The sequence below is a fragment of the Centruroides vittatus genome, unplaced genomic scaffold (assembly GCF_030686945.1).
Source record: "Centruroides vittatus isolate TY-2023 unplaced genomic scaffold, ASM3068694v2 contig_474, whole genome shotgun sequence".
NCBI lineage: Eukaryota > Metazoa > Arthropoda > Arachnida > Scorpiones > Buthidae > Centruroides > Centruroides vittatus.
In genome coordinates, this window is record NW_027122266.1 from 3660777 (window position 1) to 3683287 (window position 22511).

General features: G+C 30.9%; 2 protein-coding genes across 2 annotated transcripts in view; both read right to left on the reverse strand.

The window, feature by feature from the left end:
- Window positions 1-1707: 1707 nt before the first annotated feature.
- LOC136977741 (uncharacterized) lies at window positions 1708-3576 on the reverse strand. The gene is made up of 2 exons (XM_067273291.1): window positions 2394-3576; window positions 1708-2330 (listed from the first exon to the last, which is right to left on the reverse strand). The coding sequence occupies exons 1-2, from the start codon at window positions 3574-3576 to the stop codon at window positions 1708-1710; spliced, it is 1806 nt and encodes a 601-aa protein (XP_067129392.1).
- A 393-nt stretch (window positions 3577-3969) lies between these two features.
- Window positions 3970-22511, reverse strand: part of LOC136977760 (uncharacterized) — a 30657-nt gene continuing 12115 nt past the window's right edge. The window contains exons 3-5 of the mRNA XM_067273308.1: window positions 19720-19862; window positions 7017-7161; window positions 3970-4215 (exon numbers count right to left, since the gene is read on the reverse strand). Of these exons, the coding sequence (XP_067129409.1) occupies window positions 3972-4215; window positions 7017-7161; window positions 19720-19862 (532 nt within the window). The 3' untranslated portion in view covers window positions 3970-3971. The remainder of the gene's footprint in view (window positions 4216-7016; window positions 7162-19719; window positions 19863-22511) is intronic.

Below are 22511 nucleotides of genomic sequence, written 5' to 3' on the forward strand. Positions count from 1 at the left end.
GTATGAGGGATGTGTGTATGGCTGCCTGTTTCTGAAGAATGCTGATGTCAATGTTGGCTTCTAATTGATCTATGTATTTCTTTATGGTTTTTGCTACTATTCCTGTTGCTCCTATTACTATTGGGATGACAGTTGTCTGTGTATTCCATAGACGGCTAACTTCAGATTTCAAAAGATGATATTTACTTAATTTTTCAATTTCTTTAGCACCAATGTTGTAATCTGATGGTACAGTTATATCTATTAAGAATGTTTTATTGCGATTTTTATCAACATAAATTAAATCCGGTCTATTGTGAGATACAGTGACATCAGTTTGTACAGGCATTTCCCATAAGATCTTGGCCGTACAATTTTCTTTAACTTGTGGCTGGATTAATGTTTCCTTCCACCATTGGTTAGGAACTTCTATTTTATGTTTTCGGGCCAGGCACCAGTAGACGTACTGGACAAGATTATTATGACGTTTTACATAACAGGTCCCCGCCAATTTTTCGCATCCTGATATAATGTGCTGCGTGGTCTCGTCTTTGGTCGTACAAAGGCGACATTTTCCATCCAGTGGCTCCTTTAATATGTCACGTTGATATTGTCGTGTCATTACAGCTTGGTCCTGAATAGCAAATATTAATGATTCAACTCTTGGGGCTATTTGTTGCTTTTTAATCCATTCAAATGCAAGCTCTCTGTCTATATTGCCCTGATCCAATATCCTTTTTGAAAATTGACCATGTAATTGTTTGCTTCTCCATACATCATTATGCCGTTTTATTATTGATTTTTTAATTTCTTCATCTGTATGTGTATTTCCTCGTGGTAGATGTAATTCACTTCTATCTCTTGGGCTTCTTTTATTATTGAGTATTTATCCCTGCCTATATCATGCTTTACTATTACTTTAATCAGATGATCTCTTTCCTCTTTTAGGTATTGGTTGTATTTAACTATTTGTGCTTTATACATGTACTCTATATTCAATAGTCCTCTTCCTCCCTGATTTACTGGCAAATACAACCTTTCTACTTCTGCTTTTTGCTGATGTGCTTTTTTTACTGCTAGTAGCTTTCGTGTTTTAACATCTATTTTCTTTAGGTCACTATTTTTATAGTTGATTATACCGAATGAGTAAAGTAAGACCGGGATAGCATACGTATTTATACCCTTTATTAGATAACGTGAGTTAAGGTGTGTCTTTAAAAGTTTTTTAATCCTTCTAAAATATTCTTTTGTTATCTGTTCCCTAATAATACTATGCTCTATTTTTCTTGATTCATGCACTCCTAAATATTTGTATCTATCACCTATTGCAAGTTGGTCAAAAGTTTCTCCATTCAGTAGTATATGTCCTTCTCCTACTGCACTGCTTCTGCGTCCTGCAGTTATATGTATTACTTTGCATTTATTCAGTCCAAACGCCATCCCTATATCACTTGTAAAATTCTCGACGCTTTCCAATAATACTTTTAGGTTATTTCTACTATTTGCATAAACCTTAAGGTCATCCATATATAAAAGATGATTAACCCAGATACTATCTTTCAGTTTATAGCCTTTCCTTTCATACTTATTTAGTATGAATGAAAGCGGGTTTATAGCCAAGCAGAACAACAGTGGAGAGAGAGAGTCACCCTGGAATATCCCTCGTCTTATGTAGATCGGTTGAGTAGTGATTGAATCTTGGGAGCCACGTGCAGTCATGATCACTCTCTATGTAGGCATAGTCATTTGGAGGAATCTTTTAACAACAGATGGGCATTTATAGATATCAAGAATTTTAAGGAGCCATTCGTGCGATACACTATCGTAGGCTTTTTGGTAGTCTGTCCACGCCATACTCAGATTTTTTTGAGATTGGTGTGCATCCTCCAATATTGCTTTATTGACCATTAAGTGATCTTTACAACCCCTGGTTCTACGGCGACACCCTCTTTGTTCCTCTGCTATTATGCCATTTTCATGGCAGCAGCCATAAAGTACATCAGCTAGTATGGCGGTAAGTAATTTGTACATACTTGGCAGGCACGCTATAGGTCTCCAGTTTTCTGGATCTTCGGTGTTTTCATTTTTGGGTATTAGTATGACTTTACCTGTAGTAAACCAATCTTCTAACATCTCTTTTCCTGAGATTATATTTGTAAATAATACGGCAAAGTATTTGTGAACACTAGTCAAACACTTAATGTAGTAATTTTGAATTTTGTCTATTCCCGGCGATTTCCAGTTCATTAATTTTCGTACAGCAAATTTTACTTGATCTTCTGTAATCTCTTCTACTTTTACTTCATTAATTTCATTTGAAGCTTTTTCTATTTCTTTAACCCATTTAGCCTCTGTATTTTATTGTTTAGGATTAGATAGCTCTGATGTCCAAAATTCTTCTACATTTTCTTTACTTGGTATTTTGATATTTTTAGTAGCGTTGCTTCCCAAGCTTCTGTACAACCTATGCTCGTTTTCTTTAAAAAACCTGTTCTGTTCCTTTTTTGTATTCATTTCATCATATCTTTTAATTCTTCCAGCCAGCGCTTTGACTTTTTGTTTGATAATTTCTATTATATTATTCTGATCGTTTTCAGTTTGGATATTGTATTTTATATAGAGATTTTTCCTAATTTTCCTCATTCTATGTGTGTCGATTCCTCTTTTTATCTCCACTAGTTGTCCTAGTTCTTTCCTAAAATTATCTATTTTAGTTTGTATTCTTTTTTTCCAAACTGGGACACATTTTGATTTTATATTCGCTGTAGATATGTATGGCGTTTGATTATTGCCTTGTATTAAAGTTTTAGCAGTTGCATATATTATATCATTTATTTCACGCAGGCTGTTATTAGTAATTAATAAATTAGGTAGATAATTGTTGAGGATATTTAGATTTTCTATGAAACTTCTATTTATTTTTGCTTTAGGTAGAAGTAACCGTTCCTCAAACGAGATTTCTTTCGTTTCAGCCAGTATTCGGAGGAATTGCAAGACTATGGGAATTGCAAGATCCTCATCTTCTATTATGTTTCGTGTCTGCTGGTCTATATTTTCTACATAAACTGGTATGGGTTCTATATCATACAGGTTGTCGTGCACTGTAGTTGTTCGAGTGTTCTCAGGTTCCGCAATCACTGTTGAAGACAGTTCTGTAGGTGTTAATTCTTCTGCTTGTGTTTGTATACGGTTAAGTAGTTCTTGTGATATTACATTCTGTTTAATTATTCTGCGAGCTTGAGTTGACAAAGTATTTCCATTAAATTTATGTATTTTAGGATTGTTAGGGTTTCTTTTAATAAAAAGTGTCTCCAATCTGCTCATATATCCGGGTCCTTCTGATCTTGCTTTAAAATAACAGAACATGAGTTCTTCTAGTTCTTCTGTTGACCACTTGCATCTTCTATCTTTACTTAGTGTATTACTCTTGGTCATTGCTGATGAGCCAGCAATGTCTGTGGGCAAAGCCCTACTCTGCAGAGCATCATCTGCCCCCTCTCCTCCTCGTTGATCGGCTGTAATCTCTTCGGGTCCCCCGACTCTCGCCCGCCTGCTCAGTAGAGAGTCACTGACGGCTTGCATGCTGTCATGTTCCATGTTAAATCCCACTTTGATGATAATAACAAAAGGAAAGTAAAGCGATTTGACCGTTAAATCGAATTTCCAATTTTGTTTTATTATTATTATTATTATTATTATCTAAAAAATTTAATTAATTAATCTATTTTAAATTTTGTAAAAAATTCATTGTTTTAAAATTGCGCTTAAGGGAAATTCTATATTATTTGTAAATTCAAATTTATCGAATTACTCAAATTTTTATTTGAGTAATTCGATATAATTTTCCGATGTTATATACAGTATTGTAATATATAATATTTTAAAAAGAATAGACTTATACAAAATTTTTGATTGTAATTTTTTATTTATTTAATGAAATAATTAAATATTATTTCCGATAACAATTATTCGAATGAAAAATAAGGCAAATTTTATTGTAACAGCATAGAAATTTTCCATGCCAAAGCGATCGAGAATATCATCCACCATTCGTTTATCGTCAAGATGATATTTGCTGTGCCACAAGCATCCGATTGAAAAGTATATAAGGAGCAATGTTGGTGGATTAATGATCCAGACATCCTATCCATGTGATTTTGAAGAAAATTCGCTGCATCTTGACCGCAATCCTTAACTGTATGGGTGTACTTACAATGAACAAATTCTGTAAAAGCACTGAAAGTATATACAATAATGGAAAGTGTTAAAACGAAAATAGAAAAGACTGAGAATAAAAAATATTTAAACAAAGTAGATAAAATTTAATTAAAAATTAAGAAATTTAAAAAGTTGATAAATAAAAATTATTACAAAGTTTTTAATTCTCAAGTTTTTGTAATTTTGTAAAAATACTATCTTAAATGATTGATAAATATTTCAATTATTAAGGATATATTTTTATAAATTACTTAAGCAGTTAACGAATAAATCATTATACAAATAATTTTAAAAATATATATATATTGACTGCTTGAAATGTTTCAAGAAATATTACGAATAATAAAACTTAAGATTTAAAAACTGGAACTGCATTGTATACCTCTCAAATAATATACATCAAATACTACATGTCTTATAGTTATTAATGTTTATTTTACAATATCACTGTCTTAAAGCTAATCATTGACTTCGTAATACAGGGTGAATCAAAAGTCATTTAACACTCGTATAACATCGGACTAAGTTGGGCAAGAGAAATTTTGGCATAGAAACGTCTTATCTGCCATTTTGGCATGATATAATACGTTTCTATTAAGCCAGAACTTCTCCATTTTGGTTCGAGTTTATAAAAGTATTAAGCAACTTTTGACTCATTCTGTATTCAATTTATGATATTGTTTTCTTAACCCAGTTTCTCTAATTAGTCAGCCAGTTTATTATAATTACGATCTTATTATAAGAGATTCATTATTTGACGATTATTATTCTTAAGATTAAGTGAAGATTTATAAATTCGATCCGCATTACTTACTTACATACATTACCACTACGTAGAACTTACCGACTTACAAAAAATATAAATTTAATTGAATTTTTTAACAAAAAATGCACTGTCTATTTTCTACTCTGTGCCGGAGTTTAGCGGAGAAATTTCACAAATGATCATATGCTTATCATGAATACAGAAACACTTTGCAACTATCTGCAGATTAATTTTACAGAAGTGTTCAACGTAGAAAAAAGCAATGGACAAATTGCACGAATGGAAACGTCGCAAAAACGATCGAACAGATTACACGAATGATCGGAAAGATTTCTGCTTACGTACGACTTAGTAGGAAATACTACTCATTATGCAGAATAGAGACGAATTCCACAATTTAACGGAATGATTTCGCCTAATTACGAACAAATTAGTATGTTGCTCTGGCGAAAATTATTCTGTTTTTTTTCATTTTGATAGGTATAGGCAGTGCCGTAACTAGGATTTTGGACGCCTATGGCCAAGAATAAAAATGACGCCTTTTTAATTTTTGTTATTAAATAAAAATAAAAATGGTGGTTTATTTTTGAAATATATGTTCGCAGAAATTACATATCATAAATACTATATAAATATAAATATAAAAGTTTTTTTGTGTTATTAATTTTGAATACATATTATTCCGAAACCTTCTCGGCGCCTATGGCGGGGGCCACGTTGGCCATACCCTAGTTACTGCTCTGGGTATAGGCTAAAGTGAGATGTGACAAATGTTTTTGCGTGTTTTTAAATATTTCTCGCGATAATATACCGCAGTTGCCGAGTGAAATAAAAAGAAGAAATTCGACCTAAAAAACAACGAATAGGGTTGATATATAGAATAGTATTTGATGGCTTTATATTCTCAATGTTCTTACGAAACTATTGGATAGAGACGAAAAGTTCTAAGTTTCAATGAGATTAAAATTCTTTTACTGATGCATGAGAATGCATCAGTAACAATTATTAATATCCATCGAATATTAATATCCTATCGAATCCTGTCCATCGAATAAAGGGGGGACTATAAGTCCTGTTGCTAATTTGGTTTCAACCGGAATTGTGAAACATAAGGGTGTAAAAGACTCGTACAACTCGAAATTATTTTTGTCCTTTCTATGTGAACATTGTGACGATGTAAAGAACAGATTTCCGGGTTTTTACTTAATAATGGACAACGTAAAATTTCATCATTCTGATTCGTTACATTATATTTGACGGAGCAGTCCCTAAATTACAAATACTTATCCTGCACTCGCAACAACTTAATCCCAGAGAGGAGTGTTTCTCCGCATTCACAAGCAGATACTACAATGTCACACACAACCCTACAACAACTGATGAATTGATGCGTGCCCTATGATCGATACAATGAATTCGGACATTGAATTTCATCGTCTTTACTTGCATGACTATGGAGCATAACTCTCATGCAAGTAAAGACGATGAAAGGAAATAACTCTTATATGCATATAATGTATTACCGTTAGTACAACTTCATCGAACACTAACTGCTGAAATCTTATTTCTGTAGCAGTCTTCTATCAGAGTAAGAGGTATCCATTTTATGTAATTTATGCCTGCCTTTATATCTCTGAGACACTAAATTTTTGAATTCGAAATGACAGAAAATAAAACATAGAGTTTGTTATATTATTTAGTGAGAGTTCTTCTTTCATACATTTACATAACGCAATAGAATAAAAAAATTTTCGCGAGAACAACCTACAAATCTAATCTGTCCGTAATTAGGCGAAATCATTTCGCTAAATTGTTGTATTCGTCCTCTCTATTCTGTATAATGAGTCGTATTTTCTGCCATACCGTACGTTCAAGGTAAATCCTTTCAATCATTCGTGCAATCTATTCGATCGTTTTTGCGACGAGTCTTCCTTTCGGGCAATCTGTCCATTGCTTTTGTCTACGTCGAACACTTCTGTGAAATTAATCCGCAAATGTTCATTTATGAATCTTTCCGCTAAACTCTGTCACGGAGTGTAATAAATAATCTTACCAGCAAGTTTCTTTTAAACCATCCTCAACTTCATCATTGATATCTTCTTCGGATTCTGATAATTGAACCATCCTGTGATACTGAGTTGCACATTTACTCTTGTCAGTTGAAACATTTTTGAAACATTTAGCATATCTCAAGTAATCTATCAAAATAAAAATTAATTTATTATATTGTTCAATTATAGATTTTACTCATTGGTATATTGAAATTATATTGTTTATCATAAATTTGAACCTTTACCGATGTTATGAACTCAAAGTTCTAAACTCAAAATTTAAGTTTTAAAAACCTTTCACCAAGTAAAAACTTTGACAATTTAGACGCCGATCAAAATTTTTCTTAGCAGTTTTTCTTTGGTAAAGATAAGCTTGGTGATTGGAAGCGAAATGTAGAAAACGATAATGCGGATAAAAATCTTGAGGATACCGCTTCCAAGTACCAATGTTATCTTTACCAAAGAAAAACTCTTAAGAAAACTTTTGACCGTCGTCTAAATTTTCATAAGTTTTTGCTTGGCGAAATTTTTTTACACTCAGATGTTTTTGTTTGACTTCATAATTTGATTTCAACTTTGACCTTTCACCCGGAAGTTTCGTCAGCATTGATAACGAGAAAAGCTTAAGTTTAAATTTTGAGCTTTCTAGACCCGGTATTTTTTTCTCTACGAACGTCTGCAGTGCCGGATGAAGGAAAAAAAATGTAGCTTTTTTGAGATTTTTTCACTTTTGAATTGCGTATATTTCGGCAACCACTTTATAGAAAATCTTGTAATTTTGTACACTACCTAAGAAAAAACTGTCTTTCTAAAGAGTAATTCGGAATTACTTCAGGGTGTTTGGGGGGGCGAAGAAATCGACTCCCTAAAACGGGCAACTCTGATTCCGCTATATGTAGTCAGTCAGTGACATTTTACTTGAAGGAGAGTCACAGCAGTGACTTTCCTTCAAGTAAATCAGGAGTATTAATCAGGAGTCACTGCTGTGACTCCTGATTAATACAACCATATACTAACTGATTATTCGTAATGATAAACAGTAAAAATCTTTATCAGTAACACTGTCGTTATGAAAATCAAACATTTTCAATTAATCTTATAGCCATTATCAGAATACCAGAAAATTATATTCGAAAACTGATGACTGCAAAAACAGCTTCAAATGTTTAATTTTTATAATTAATATGTTGCTGGTATATTTTTATACTGTTTAGAATCATATACAGTAAATTAATTTTAATTTCAAAGTTATATGGAAAATCTTCGAATTACCTATTTTGCTAATTATCAAAAATGTGTAATGAAATAACAAAAATTCGAATACATTAAACTGTCTACAATTAGAGAAAAATAAAACACAACATATTTATTGAATCAGAAATATTAAACATAAATTATTATAAAATTTAAAATACAAGTTTCTTTTTAAACAAAGCAAAAGCGCTGTAAATCTAAGATATTAGAGTCCTGCGACAATGGCAATTAAAATTCTAGAAAGATTTTGTTAAAGATTTAGAAGATATAAACAACACAATGCGGTTAGGAAGATCGATTAAATCATCTGCTCAAGTCACCTGATTTTTATGTAATAAGCATCCTTCGTAATGCATAATTCAGTGCAATCTTTTATAAGTGTGTTCAAAATTTTAAAAAGTAATTGAAAATTATAATTATTTTTCTATTTTAGTATATTTTTTATATAAAAAATCTTCAACATCACTTTTCGTTTATAAGTATCATTGATGTGACACTTGTTCTTTGATCGTCACTAACGTTACCCCAAAAAGATGAGAACTGGTAGCTTAATTTATTTTTTGTTCAATTTATCTGAAAACGTTTCAAAATATAAAAATAAAGCATGTAATACAATGTTAATACTTATGGTATGAGAAATGATAGTATTATTTAATCAATTCAAATTAACGAAAGTGTCTTGTATTATGAAATACCATTAGTTGCTATCTCTATCCATTTTTCTAAAATTGTCAGAATTTTCCCCCAGTATTACAATAAAATTTCAAAACACCCAATAAATATTTTCTTTTCTGCATAAATTACGTAGGAATTTATCGATTAAAAGTAATTTCAAAAACTATACAAATGATAAGAATTGTATTAATCACCATATATTGCAAATTAATTTGTACTGTATACACACTAAATAGAGTAAATTAAAATATTATTTTGTACAAAAGATAATCCTAAATTATCTGAAGACATAACATCAAACTCGGCAAAGCTTGTAACTCGCTTTCAAGTATACGTTCTGCCATGGACATTAGATTAAATTCAATGAAATGATTAAATATTTTCCTAATTCCTTTTTTAGAATATTATATTTACTTCATCATCGATTCACTCATCTACTTTACTAATTGATTACTTAGTTTCTTATTTAAATTTATTATGTGTTTCCTTTGAGCATTTTTCCTGATGAATTAAAAACTTTTAAATTTACTAAAATTATTCGGAAGGTTTTCTGTTGTTCTGTTTTCATACAAATTCATATAGGTGCCATATGAGATTTATGTGCTGTAAATCCAGATGTGCCTAACCGAATTGCTAATTAAATTATATAATATATTAGCATGTAATTTTGTGCATTTGAATAATATGAGATAAATTATAAATTATCCCAGGCATTTAAATTTATGACTTTTCTAATAGATAATTGTTTTATTAAATTACATGTTTAGGATAGTAATAAAGACATTTCTCTTCTTTATATAATATTTTGTAATTAGTAGTACGCATTATAAAAGTCCAAACTTTCGATGTAATTAGGCACTATAAATCAAATATTGTAATGAATAATGTAGAAATATTTATATTTAAATGACTCTATTTCGTCTTGTCTATTCTATTTATATGAATAAATAGAATAGACAAGTAATGTCCAGTTTATGATTACAGAGGTTCATTCGAGACAACAATAACAGTATAATGAAGACATTAATTACATACTGTATAACTTTTTATATCTTAGATATTTTATATAATATTTTCCAAAAATAAACTATTCGAAATCTAATATTAAATTAAACTGTCAAATTGCTATATAGAATACAGTATATATTAACTAAGGACACCGCGCGACTTTATCGTATTGCTATAGAATTGAAGCGGGGCTTCGAGTTTCTGTTTTTAAAACTAGAATTAGTACTGTACTTATAAATTATCTTTCGCTCCATCTATTCCGAGCGCTGACACGTGTTTGGATGTGTATGTAAAGGCTGCATGTGTGAGTGTGATCGGAAGAAAACGGTTGATAGCCACACGACCGGAAAGGACAGGTAATTCGCGCGAATATAACTTATTTGAGGTGGAGCGTTAGCGAAGCCTCTTCTATGTCGCTTACAAAACTGTGTTCGTTCTCAAAATCTGTTCGATCGATTTGATTAAACTTTGCCATTTTCCATTAATTCTGATGAGAAATCCAAAAATGTAATAAAAATGGGGATCAATTACTTCGTTTTCGAGATATAAGGTCGTAGCAAGAGTGTGCGCGATAAAGCGATATCACACGATTCGCGCGACTTTGTCGTGCGATGTTTTATGTTCGCGAACATGCCTTCTATGAGCTAACAAGAAAAGTATGATAATGATAAAGTAACGCGAAGAAAATCCAGAAACTCCTGTGGGTTGTCCGTTGGCCATGCGCGAACCCACGACCGATTAACGGCGTTCGGTGGATTTCTACTCGTGTTACTTGAGTATACATATTGGGCTGCAATTTGAAAAAAAAAAACTGTAGTGCTAATTCCCAGTCGTCCGTCCGTTTTTGGCCTTCCTTAATCTCGAGAACGGAGTTTGATAGATGAAAGTCGAGACCAGACATGAAAATCGTAAGGAAAAAGAACGTGATTACCTATATATGAACTTCCGGTTTGTACCGCGAGTCACGTTATTTCAATACAAAAATTTTCTCCCGAACGGAGTTAGATGCGTGAACAAACGTCTACGCCCTGGTAACGCTTAGTTCTAAATTATGCCGCTACGGCGAACACCGCCAGTCGCGGGAACTGGATTTGTTAGTTTTGGGTCGTAGTTACACGTGGGTCTTGTCTTTGTTCAGTCTTGATTAATAATTGAATGCAGTACATGCTTATCATTTGTTTATCATACTGTCAACGTTGTTGAACGCGTTACACGTTAAATAAAATGGAGTATAGTCCGTGTGGTTTAAAATATACCGGTACAATACTTGTGCTTTCTGTTCATAATTATAAATTATAAATGCTTTGTTCAAAATTATTAGTTAAAAGTGAAAATAAAATAAATTTATGAATAAAATTATTCTTGCTTAAAAATAAATTATTCTTTAAAAAATTGATATTGTAAGATTCAGATGGAACTACTAATAAAAGAAAACATAGGGGGACTTAAAATTTGATATTTTTCCACTGAGAGAAGTGTTATTATTAGTAATTGAACGTTCTGTAATATGCATAAAAGTATATAGCCTAAAAACATTACTGTTTGCATTAATTATAAATTCATTACTAACATGACGTACGCAACTATCATATTGTCTGGATAATATTGTTTTGGAAATGATACTTAGAGTAAAAGACAGGATTCAAGACTAAAACCTCCTAAAAACTCAGCTAATTATAGATGGAGGAGACGTAATGTTTGCTAGGGGAAACTACTCGGTATATTTTTCTTTAATAACTATAACTTTGCAATTTCTGAATATAATTCAGTTTGATGGCCTACATATTGCGGTGTGAAGGTAATAACACACTTTTCGTCGTCTTTTATGCTCACTTTCTTTTGGGATTGACAGAATCCATCAATCTTTTTGCTTCCTTGTATTTTTAAATGACGAATACCTTTTCCCTTACTTTTGACATAACCAGATCTATGACAGTTATAATATATAGAACTATTAGGCTTAATGTTCCTTTCTGAACCACTCATTATAATGTACTTAACGGTATTTTCCACTTCGTATATCTGTTTTCATTCCTTAAAATCACTAAATGAATTATATGTCTGAATATTATTAGATATAAAAATGTCATGTACCTTGCCGAAATGTGACAATATTTCTTATTTTTTTGATATTCACTTAAAAGTATTTAAATGTAGTTTGTGTTTAAAACTGTTTCCTTGCTATAATCCTTTTTATGCTTCTCTCTCATGTGTTTGCTTAAACTTTGTTTATATTTACTAGGGTTCTAGACGTTTGTGATGCATACTGGCACGACTGTATTGCCAACAGAAAGTATGATATAAGGGACAAAACACTATTACACTCCACGCAGGCAAGTGCTATGTGCTACTTGTTGCAATAATGGCATAATGGCGCATCTATTTCGTGCTATATCATTGTCACAGTAATTTAGTAAATATAATATATATATTTTTTAAAATCATAACCTTTTTTGTAAGAATTATATATAGTTAATTATTTTGTTAACTTTTTTGTCAGTAGATGATGCTATGTGTAACTTAGAAAATCGAATTTAAATAAAAATTAATTGATTTATAGAAATGCAATCGATTTTTGGAGTGGGATGCACGACATGATCCATGTTGGAAGTATTTGAATGTAAAAATCGAATTTCGTAGCAATTGGTCGAACGTCCTAAGACTGTATAGCGAACAAACAAACAATTATCCTCATTTACACACACACACACACACACACACACACACACACACAAACACACACACACATACATATATATATAGAAAATATTTTATTCAAACTCTTACGGTTAGAAAATTTAATCTATATATGTATATGTAAATTAAATTTTCTAACTGTAAGAATTTGAATAAAATATTTTCTCCAAATATTAAGATGTAAATATTTCCAAAATTCGATTTATATCAGATACCGTATATTAAAAGATATTTAAATATAAAATAAAATTATTTTAACTTCTTAATTTGCGCTATAAAATTGTTTTCCTTGCTATTTTAAAAATCAGAAATTGTCATATATATGTTACAGTCAAAACCCGTTTTTAGTTAGAACGCGTTTTAACTAGTTTAAACTAGTATATACTGCATGTCTTTATTAAAAACCGTTTTGTCTAGTTAAAACTAGAATTTATTGCTAGTCAAAAATGAATTTGAGTTAAAACTAATTTTAACTAGACAAAACGGGTTTTAACAAAGACATCCACTATAAACTAGTTTCAACTAGTTAAAACGCGTTCTAACTAAAAACGGGTTTTGACTGTAACATATATATTCTTTAATTATTAAAATATAATTAAACGTGAACATATTTTAAAATAATTTTCTTAAATCGAAACAAAATGAAAATAAACAACAAAATAAGTAAAAGATATTAGTTAGTGAATGTAATTTATCATTTTATATACATAGATGTAATATAGTAATCAATGTTTTAAAATTCTACACATAGTAACTATAAGTTAAAAAAAGATTCAAACGAATGTTAAATTTATATATTTCATTTTTGACTTTCCACTGTGAACACTAAAAGGACCTTTTTAATCGTACCATCGGTTGGCCAGACCAACAATGGAGACGGCCGAGTGGTGACGAACGGACCCTGAAAAATTCGAACCCCAAAACGTTCTTGGGGAGTTGATCGCCCAGATTCGATTCCTGACCCCAGAATGATAGTTTGACGCTTTAACCGCCTTGGCCATCCGGCAAATGATTAATTATATTCAAACAGAACATTTGTGATGATGTTAAGTTCGCTAAAAAAAATAATGATATTGAAATGATATTAATTATAAAAATAAATTTAAAGGTTTTCTTATTTCCTTGACATTAATGAGAAAACTTTTATATCATTTTTATAGTTATTATAAATTTAAATTATTTTAATAATTCCTTCAAAAAGATATTCAATTTGAATCTAATTATGTAAATATAGTTTTTAGATGTAATTGTATTTAATTCAGTATAAAAACTATTTTCAATATTTAGATTTAAAATAACTTTAAATATATAAGTTCAAGTTTTAATTCGAATATAAATTAAATATTTATAAAAGAGTTATTATTTTATTCAATATAAGTTAATTAATAAGTAATGTAGTTGTCTTTCTAATCTCTTATCCTGGTTTGTTATAAAAAGCCAGGATTGTTTCCAACAGGGATATTATTTTATATAAGAATAAGTATATTATTTAAAATTATGAAATCTGGAATTAAATCTTTTATGACAAACAATTAATATTGAAATTTGGACTTATAAATTAAAATATTTTAAATATAAACAACAAAACCCCATAGTTATATTTTAAAGCAAAACGATTACCGAATTATATCGGGCTATATTACTACAACTATCATTAATTAGCAAATTACTTAGCATTTAATAAATAAAGTAGTAGAAATATAGCCCGATATAATTCGGCAATCGTTTTGCTTTAAAATATTTCTTCAAAACTTTAAAAATTTATAAAAAGATCAAACGGTTTTTGAAGGTTAATTCTTACAGATCTTATTGCAAATATAAGTTTGTAATATGTATTTATTAATAATTACAGAATTCATATATCATAATAAGACAATATACTCTAAAAATATATATGTCGTTTCGATTAAGCTTTTCTAAAAAGAAAAAAAAACAATGATTAAAGATTGTTTCAGTAGATAATATTTTATATAATTTAATTAATTCCTAACAATAAAAAGTATTACCAGAATTCTAAGAAATGTTAGAAACATATTAGCAGTTAAAGCCAAATGACTATTTGTTTAGTTGAAGTCGTTGTTTGATTTTAAAATATAATGGAAGGTGTTTAAGAAATTACTTTTAAAGATATTTTTACATAAAAGTTGATTAATATAGAAAATTTTATTCTTGGATCTTATTTCGTTATGTAAAAGTACAATGATTTTAAAATTCTTTTATAATGTAAACATCTGGCAACTATGCTTCTATTATTTAGAAAAGTTTGTTGTTAAACAATACTGTTGCCAAAAATGTTTTATCATATTTTGAAGTCATGTATTTTCTTGTTTCTCAATAAAAGCTAAAATAATAAAATGTTTTCGGAACAAAGTTTAGAATAGAATAGCAGGAGCTCGTTACTATCAAGTCAAGTTTTCACTGTGGTTTAAAAGGAAAAGTTAGGAAATTGAAACTTTTAACTTTTCTTTCTATAAAATTGCCAGTTACTTTTTAAGGAATAAGCTTATGTAAACAACTTCAGGCAAAGATCTCTAAATTACGTTATTTACATGTATAGAGATCCTTGCGTGAGATTCGCCTATTGAGATGAAGGATCAAAGTCCAAATCCATATTTCCAGATTGAGGAGTCATTTTATACTACTGATTTATTCCACTTGAATTCAGGAACTGCAATGCTAGACTTGCTTTAAGATTTTTGTCCTTATATAACTATACTTCTTTAAACTGACCTTCTTGCTTGGACTCAAAAATAAAAACAACATTTCGTATGCCTAACGGAAAATAGGCGTGAAAATGAACAAAACACAAGAACAAAGCAATCGATGGCGATTGTTTTCTTCTTGAATCGTCTCTCTATGTCGGCGAGTGCAAGGATCTTGTTTCCCATGGCCAGCAGGTACAAGCACTGATGCACTTAGGATTTACTCTTGGGTGGCCAAATTGAACCGATAAAATTTTTTTAATGCGAATTCAATAAAGTTCCCACCTTAAGTTACCGCTAATTAGTATATAAATAGAAGACACCACAGAATATAAATAAAAAGATGAATTTTAGCTATATATGAACTTTTGATGAAAATTGGAAGTCATGTTATTTAGTTTTAAACTTTTCTCCTGAATGCAGTTAATAGATGACCGCACGACTCCATTGCTAACGGAAAAGTATGACGTACAGGGGCAAGACACTACAGTACTAATTTGAGGTGGAGAGCATATATTTTAAATTAAATAAATTTAAAATATGATTAAAAATTGCATCCAGGCATTGTGACGAAGTCACAATAAATAATTGCTCGTTTTCCTTTGTCTTTGGATAGAACGAGGGCTCTTTGGTCTCTCTAGGTATAAGGATAGGTAGCTTCTTTTGTGGTGGTAAGTGTAACATTCACTTGTCCGCGTTCGTCAGGTACAAGGATCGTATCTTCTATGCTTAATAGGTGCAGGGATCGCTTCTCTCTTTCCAGCTCCGCGTAAATTCTATCGCGATACAACAAAGTCGCGCGATGTCCTAGTATGTTTTACACGTCGTCAAGAAGCAGATTGTATCGTTGGAATGCCTTTAAAAATGTAAGAAAATGCGTTATCTAAACGTATTACCATATCATAATTTGTTTTAAATTATTTAAATGTATTACTGTTAATAAGTAATTCACTTATATATACTGTATTTTCATCAATACGTTGTGTCATATTAAGCTAAATACGAAAGTAAATTGATTTCTCTCTGGAATATTATGAAATTGTGAAAATCATTGTTTGTTAGTAAAATAATAACACAACAATTTAAAAGCTTTGTCAAATATTTAAGCAAGAATAGTCAGCTTAAAAAAGAATATAAAATTAGAATTTAAGGCCAATCATATGGTTTACATAGCATGCCTCAACATACGATGTTAATTCTTCTAGACAAGCGAATTCTTTTGTCACGAAATTCTATTAAGAGAATAATTAGGAGTTCTTAATGCCACCGAGAGGCTCAAACATTCAAAACTAAATATATTTTTACAGTGGAAAAGTAATTTACATTTATCTAAGTTCATTTATGACTTGGTATAGTGAATACTGTCTTGGATCGTTTCTGAAATCGAAAATAAATTGTTACTCTTCTATTGCTGAAATGATCGTTTTCTAGAAGTAAACATCAATCTTTGTCTGCTTTTACAAACTTATGCAAAACAATCTTGCAAAGTTTCATTTGCATGTCCACAAAATTGATTAACTCGAGAACCTTTTCCTAGAGGAAATCTATTTTTCCAAGCCTTTTCCAATCTGTTCTAAGATTTCAAATGTTTCTCAGTGATGATTTTCATTTAAACTGAGGATACTTTTTCTGATTAAATTTTCATCAATAGATGCTATTTCTTTCTGAAGTAGGTCAGAATGAGCGTTCGCAAGTTTTTATCCTTTTCTTATTTACGTTCATATCACAATTCGTGTTAAACTAAATGCTGTATGTATCTGTAATAATATTAACTGTGCCCTCACCGTTTTTGATGCTTTAGATAATCTTTTTGTTTCCTTTTTAAAGTTTAAACTTTTATAAATAACTTTAGTTTATTATTACCATAATGATAATTTTTCCACAGGTTTTCTATTTTTAAAAATTGTTTTCAAAACTTTGCAAATTCATTGCAATTATTTAAAAACTATAAAATAATTATTAATACGGGTCTAATCATAGATAAACAGAATTGAGGCTCAGATCGTATTTGTACTGTGTATGTTATCAGTCTCGTTATGTTTTTCATAAGTTTGGGATGTGATATATTTTTTCAATGTAAAATTTAATATTAAAATTAAAACTTGTATCTTACTATTTTATGCATTATGAGAAAGTCATAAAAAGCTACACATTCCCATCTCTAATATAAACAATGTAAAAGTCTTGTGTGTTACTTTTTACTAAACTTTACCTCTGATATATCGGCCAGGAAATAAAAATACAATACTTAAATATTTAAACTGAATAAAACTATATACTTTAAAAGCTATTAATAATATTTCACTACGATAAGTGTTATGCGTGAAGCTAAGACATTGCCAATAGCCTATTATGTCATTTTAGGGCTTTTTGTATCAAAACATATAGGATACTGATTAATATATCAAAAAGTAACAGTTTTGGGTATGAACATACTGTACATATGAATATATACACTCATGCAATACAATATACAATATGCAATATAATACATCTTTTAAGTGTAAGGAAGTTTAAAAGAATTTTACAAATATGGAGTTAATAAATCTAACGTTCTAATGCTAACGAAGTATGAAATTGAAATTATCAACAAATTTCACTTGTTTGTAATTTAAATTTTAATTCTTTGTGGATGAAACTACAAATCATTTTTCAGGAGATTTACTGTTAATGTAACAGTAGGAAAACTTGATTCTAAAGCTCCTGCTATTCTACACATGGTACTATTCTTCTATTCCAAAGAAATTGGAGCACTAACAGTTCAACAATTGCAATACCTGTCCATGATACTTTACGTATGTTTAATTATATTTTATAAAACTTATGTTAATTCCATTGTAAATTCATCCTATAGGTGTTTTTGTGTGGTTATTATCTGTAGTGAATATTGTATTTTTTTCTTCCAAAGTTATTATAGCATGCAAAAAATGTGAACGACAAGTTTCTGCTTGTAATCTCGGACAATGCTACCTACATGTAAAATTGAGAAAATTCTTAAAGCCTTTCGTATAAAATTGCTCTGTATCGCCTGTATTACTCATGTTCTCCATCGATTTGCCAAAAGTACAAAAATTTGCTTTCCCACTATCAATGCAGTGATACTATCAGTAAAAAGTGTTTCTAAATGCTCCTCAAGAATAACAGTGTTTATAGAAACTTTGCAAAATGTTCCTCTGCCATCACAGACAGTTTTGACTCGTTAAAGTACTGTACATAGTTGAACATTGCATTGAATGTGGTACTACGCAAACAACATTGAAGCAGTGGAAAAGGTTAATCAGAGAAAATAGTTTTATTAAATTAACTTACAAGCTGATTTTGTTTACTTCATTTTTAGGTGGTTCAAATATTTGATTTTGATGAAGCTTAAGAAATTGAGGATGCAAAACTTGGCGATGTCTTTCTGCTTAGATGATCAGAAAGATATACGCTGCAGTACGTCTGAAGATCGGACTTGACATACATCTTGGAGATATTTTGAAGCTATTTCAAACCATACAGCTGAATTAAAGAGCAAAGGATTGCTGCTGGTGATAGCTGTTGCTATTATATATGGTGCTAGGAACAATCCGCACTCCTAATAGACTTTCAACGGCAATTAGAACAAAACACGAAAAAGTTATGAAAAAGAATCCAGATTTGCAAACTATAATTAAAATTGTAGATATTATATCTGGAGCTTGCACATCACAGCAGACCATGAATGTTCTCCAAGTAAAATTAGTACACTCAAGTATACTCTAACTACATTCTGTGATGTAGATAGTTATTCTCGTTTTAAAAACATTGTAGGAGAAAAGAGAACTTCTCTTCTACAGAGTAATTTACAAAAGTGCTTGTAGTTTATTACAGTAACATTTTAATGAAAAAAATGATTTTGAAATATATACACAGAATATAGATTTTTGAGTGTTTCTTGTCCCTATTTTTATTTTTATTAATATTAAGCAATATAACAAAAATTCTATAAATGTTTACCGGAAAAGTCAGTATACAATCTGTAGGATACTATTGTTCGAATCACTTTGTTTATTGTTAAAAATAATTTTTAATTTACTGACGCATGAAAGCAAAAAGTATTTCAGTATTAGTGCCTACAAATCTACCCATTTTAATTGCCTATTTATGTGGTTTTTAGTACATAGATGACCTAGCCTGAGTTATATGTAATAATTTACACAGATTTACACAGTAATTTAAATAATGATGTATTTAATAATTCGAAAAACTTAGTAATGAAATTAAGCCACTAAATTTTTATAGTGTGTTCCAGAATGAAGTATTTGCTTTTTTGTAAACTTTACAATTTTGTGTAAAAATTTATTATAGCTAAATTTAAATTATTTTTAATTGTCAAATCTCGACCTACTTTCTTGTACAACTCCAGAAACGCATAAATCTTCGATAACATTCCGCGATCCAGAGACAACGGAATCGAATAATCGCTTTTGAGAAGGAGAAAAACATCTTTTGCTGTGATTTTCTACACAATAAAATCCTTCTTGAAGTTGTCTAAAAATATTAAAAATAACTTTTAATTGATTAATGTATAAAAGTAAAAAATAGGTATAAATCACGTTTATTTATAAATATAATAAGTTATAAATATAAAAATAAGTTAAGGAAATTCGAATTTTACGTTTTTGAACTGAATTAACAGTGAAGTTGTAAATCAAAAAATTTTAATTTTAAAATAAATTTTTAATAAATTGTTTACGGATGATGATGAAATCGACTTTTTATAATTTTTCTTTTACTTTTCCCCGTGAGAAGGCCTTTACTCCATACTCCTCACGGGTTCGGCCAAACTCACAAGGGCAGCTGGATGGTGTAGGGAAAAGACTCAAGATATACGGAACAGACTACCTCATGAAAGTTTCCTGATATATTTCGATCCTGGATCTTGGATCTCCCAGAGCAGTAGACTGTTGCCTTAACTGCATTGGCTATCCAACCATAATCTTTTATATTTATTTTCTTCATTATGTCTATTAATTAAAATGCATCTCTGATAATACAGTATACTGTAGACATAAGTCAAGTACGTCTTGCATATCACAAATATTTAAAATTTTATAAAATATACAGTATTTGCAATGGAATTATTATAAAAATTCTTTACATTCAACTTTTTAAATAATGTTTATATACTTATAATTTACATGCAGAATTTTCGAAAGAGAGCATCATGTAAGGCAATAATTTTCTGATATTTTAATACAAAAAGCATATTTGTTTTCTCTGAAACGTGTTAAATTAAAAAATATATATATTAGGCAAATTTGTAAAGGTTTATGATGGTTTACTATACATTTATAAATATTTGTTGTTACCCAAGTAATTTGTAATTTATATGTTTGTAACCTATCCAGGAGCAAAAGAGAATTTTTCATCATTGCACGAGTATATGCATGTGGTACCTGCTTATTCCAGTGCTAATATAACCGAAGAGAATCAATTTAAGACGATTTAGCTTAAAATATAAATAATCTCTGACTGAAAAAGATAAAGACAACATTGCAGATACTGATACAAAAAGTAAGCTTTACTTTGCTACAGAACATGTTCCAAACGATCACCTTCACGGATGTTAGGGATAATTCTATAGAATTCCATCTATGTAAATTTAAGATTTTTGGAATGTTAAACGAGAAATAGAAAAATCGCTGCCGCGACAGCAAATCAATGGAACGAATGTTTTTGTTTTGGAACGTCGAAATAGAACGGCTTGAGTTTAGAAGATTGAAATAGAACAATTGGAGAGTTACGCAGTAGATTTTTAGTACTGGAAGCAAGAGAACCGTTTTTCTTCTTTCTGACTTAAGATCTGTAGTCATATGGGATGAACGTTGGCACTAAAGGATATTAAACAGGGATGGGGAGTCGGTGGAAAAATACACGACTCCCAACTCCTCAGTCATTATTTTTTTAAATCGACTCCGACTCCTGACTCCCATATAACATTCGATTCCTCGTGTCCCGACTCTTCATCTCTAATGTTCTGAACAATTGTCGAGCTATTCCGGATAGAACGGTAGCAGTGACTTTGTATGTGTACCTCGAAATTACCGTGTTTTCTTGTTTTATGTGTTATTGTGGTGAACCTGTGTGGAACTAAATGAACATTTATCTTATATTGTCGTCATACCTATGGCAGAATTCGTTTTATTTTCGTTAGTCGAGAAAGTAACTAGAGGCAATACAAAGATGTAGACGGTAGAGCATGGCATTATTTATGGTACGTTTGCATTGCTGATATATCCGTCTCTCCGTTTGCCAATATCAAGCGGCGCTGCTGATTACTCATTATGCACTGATGCTTTTAAGTGATCCCTACAAGAAAAAAATCCAAAGGAATCGAGTCTGGGTAACCTGGTGACTATAGACAGGGCCGTGTTATCTTATCCAATTGTTGCGAAACCGCACTGATAGACACCGATGCATGTCTGTCCAGGAACGAGATGCAAAATCAGCACGCCATCGTGCTGATACCAAACTTGCCGTAGCTGCGCCAATGACAAGTCTTCAGTCCATAATCGTCTTTAGGATGTTTTAATATCGGTTACTATCCAGGCTTCCGTCATTGAATAGAGGACACAGAAACTGATCACTAAAAACTCCACAACAGACAGGGTAAAACGTACTTTCCACGATTATTCCGTGTCCATTCCGGAAAACAGTGCCTCGTCAGTCCATAAAATGTGTTGAAGGAGATGTAGTTTGCCACGCTGTAAATTTATCATCAATTTGTACTACTCAAATCTCTGTGCTACATTTTCTGCTGGTTGTAGATAACAGAGGAATGGATGCATGTCATGGCGTCGTAATATCAGTTGTATGTGCATCACTAAAGTCTTATTCTTTTACTGTTTCCGCCCTGTGGACACTAAGACGATCTGTTTAGCTAGTCGTTATGGGTTTGGCTAGACCAACAATGGAGCGGCTGGCTAACGAGGGTAGGGGCCAGATATATCTGGACAGACCGCACCTAAAAATTCCTGAGGTTTTTCGATTGTCCGGATTTGATCTAGGATCGGTACGCTACCGCCATAATCGCTCGGCTAAATGGCCGTCCAGCTGAAGTCCACATCCTAATCTAATTTAACTAATGCTAGGAAGATTTCTTTTGCTTCTGGATAGATGTTTAAGTGGACATCCTGT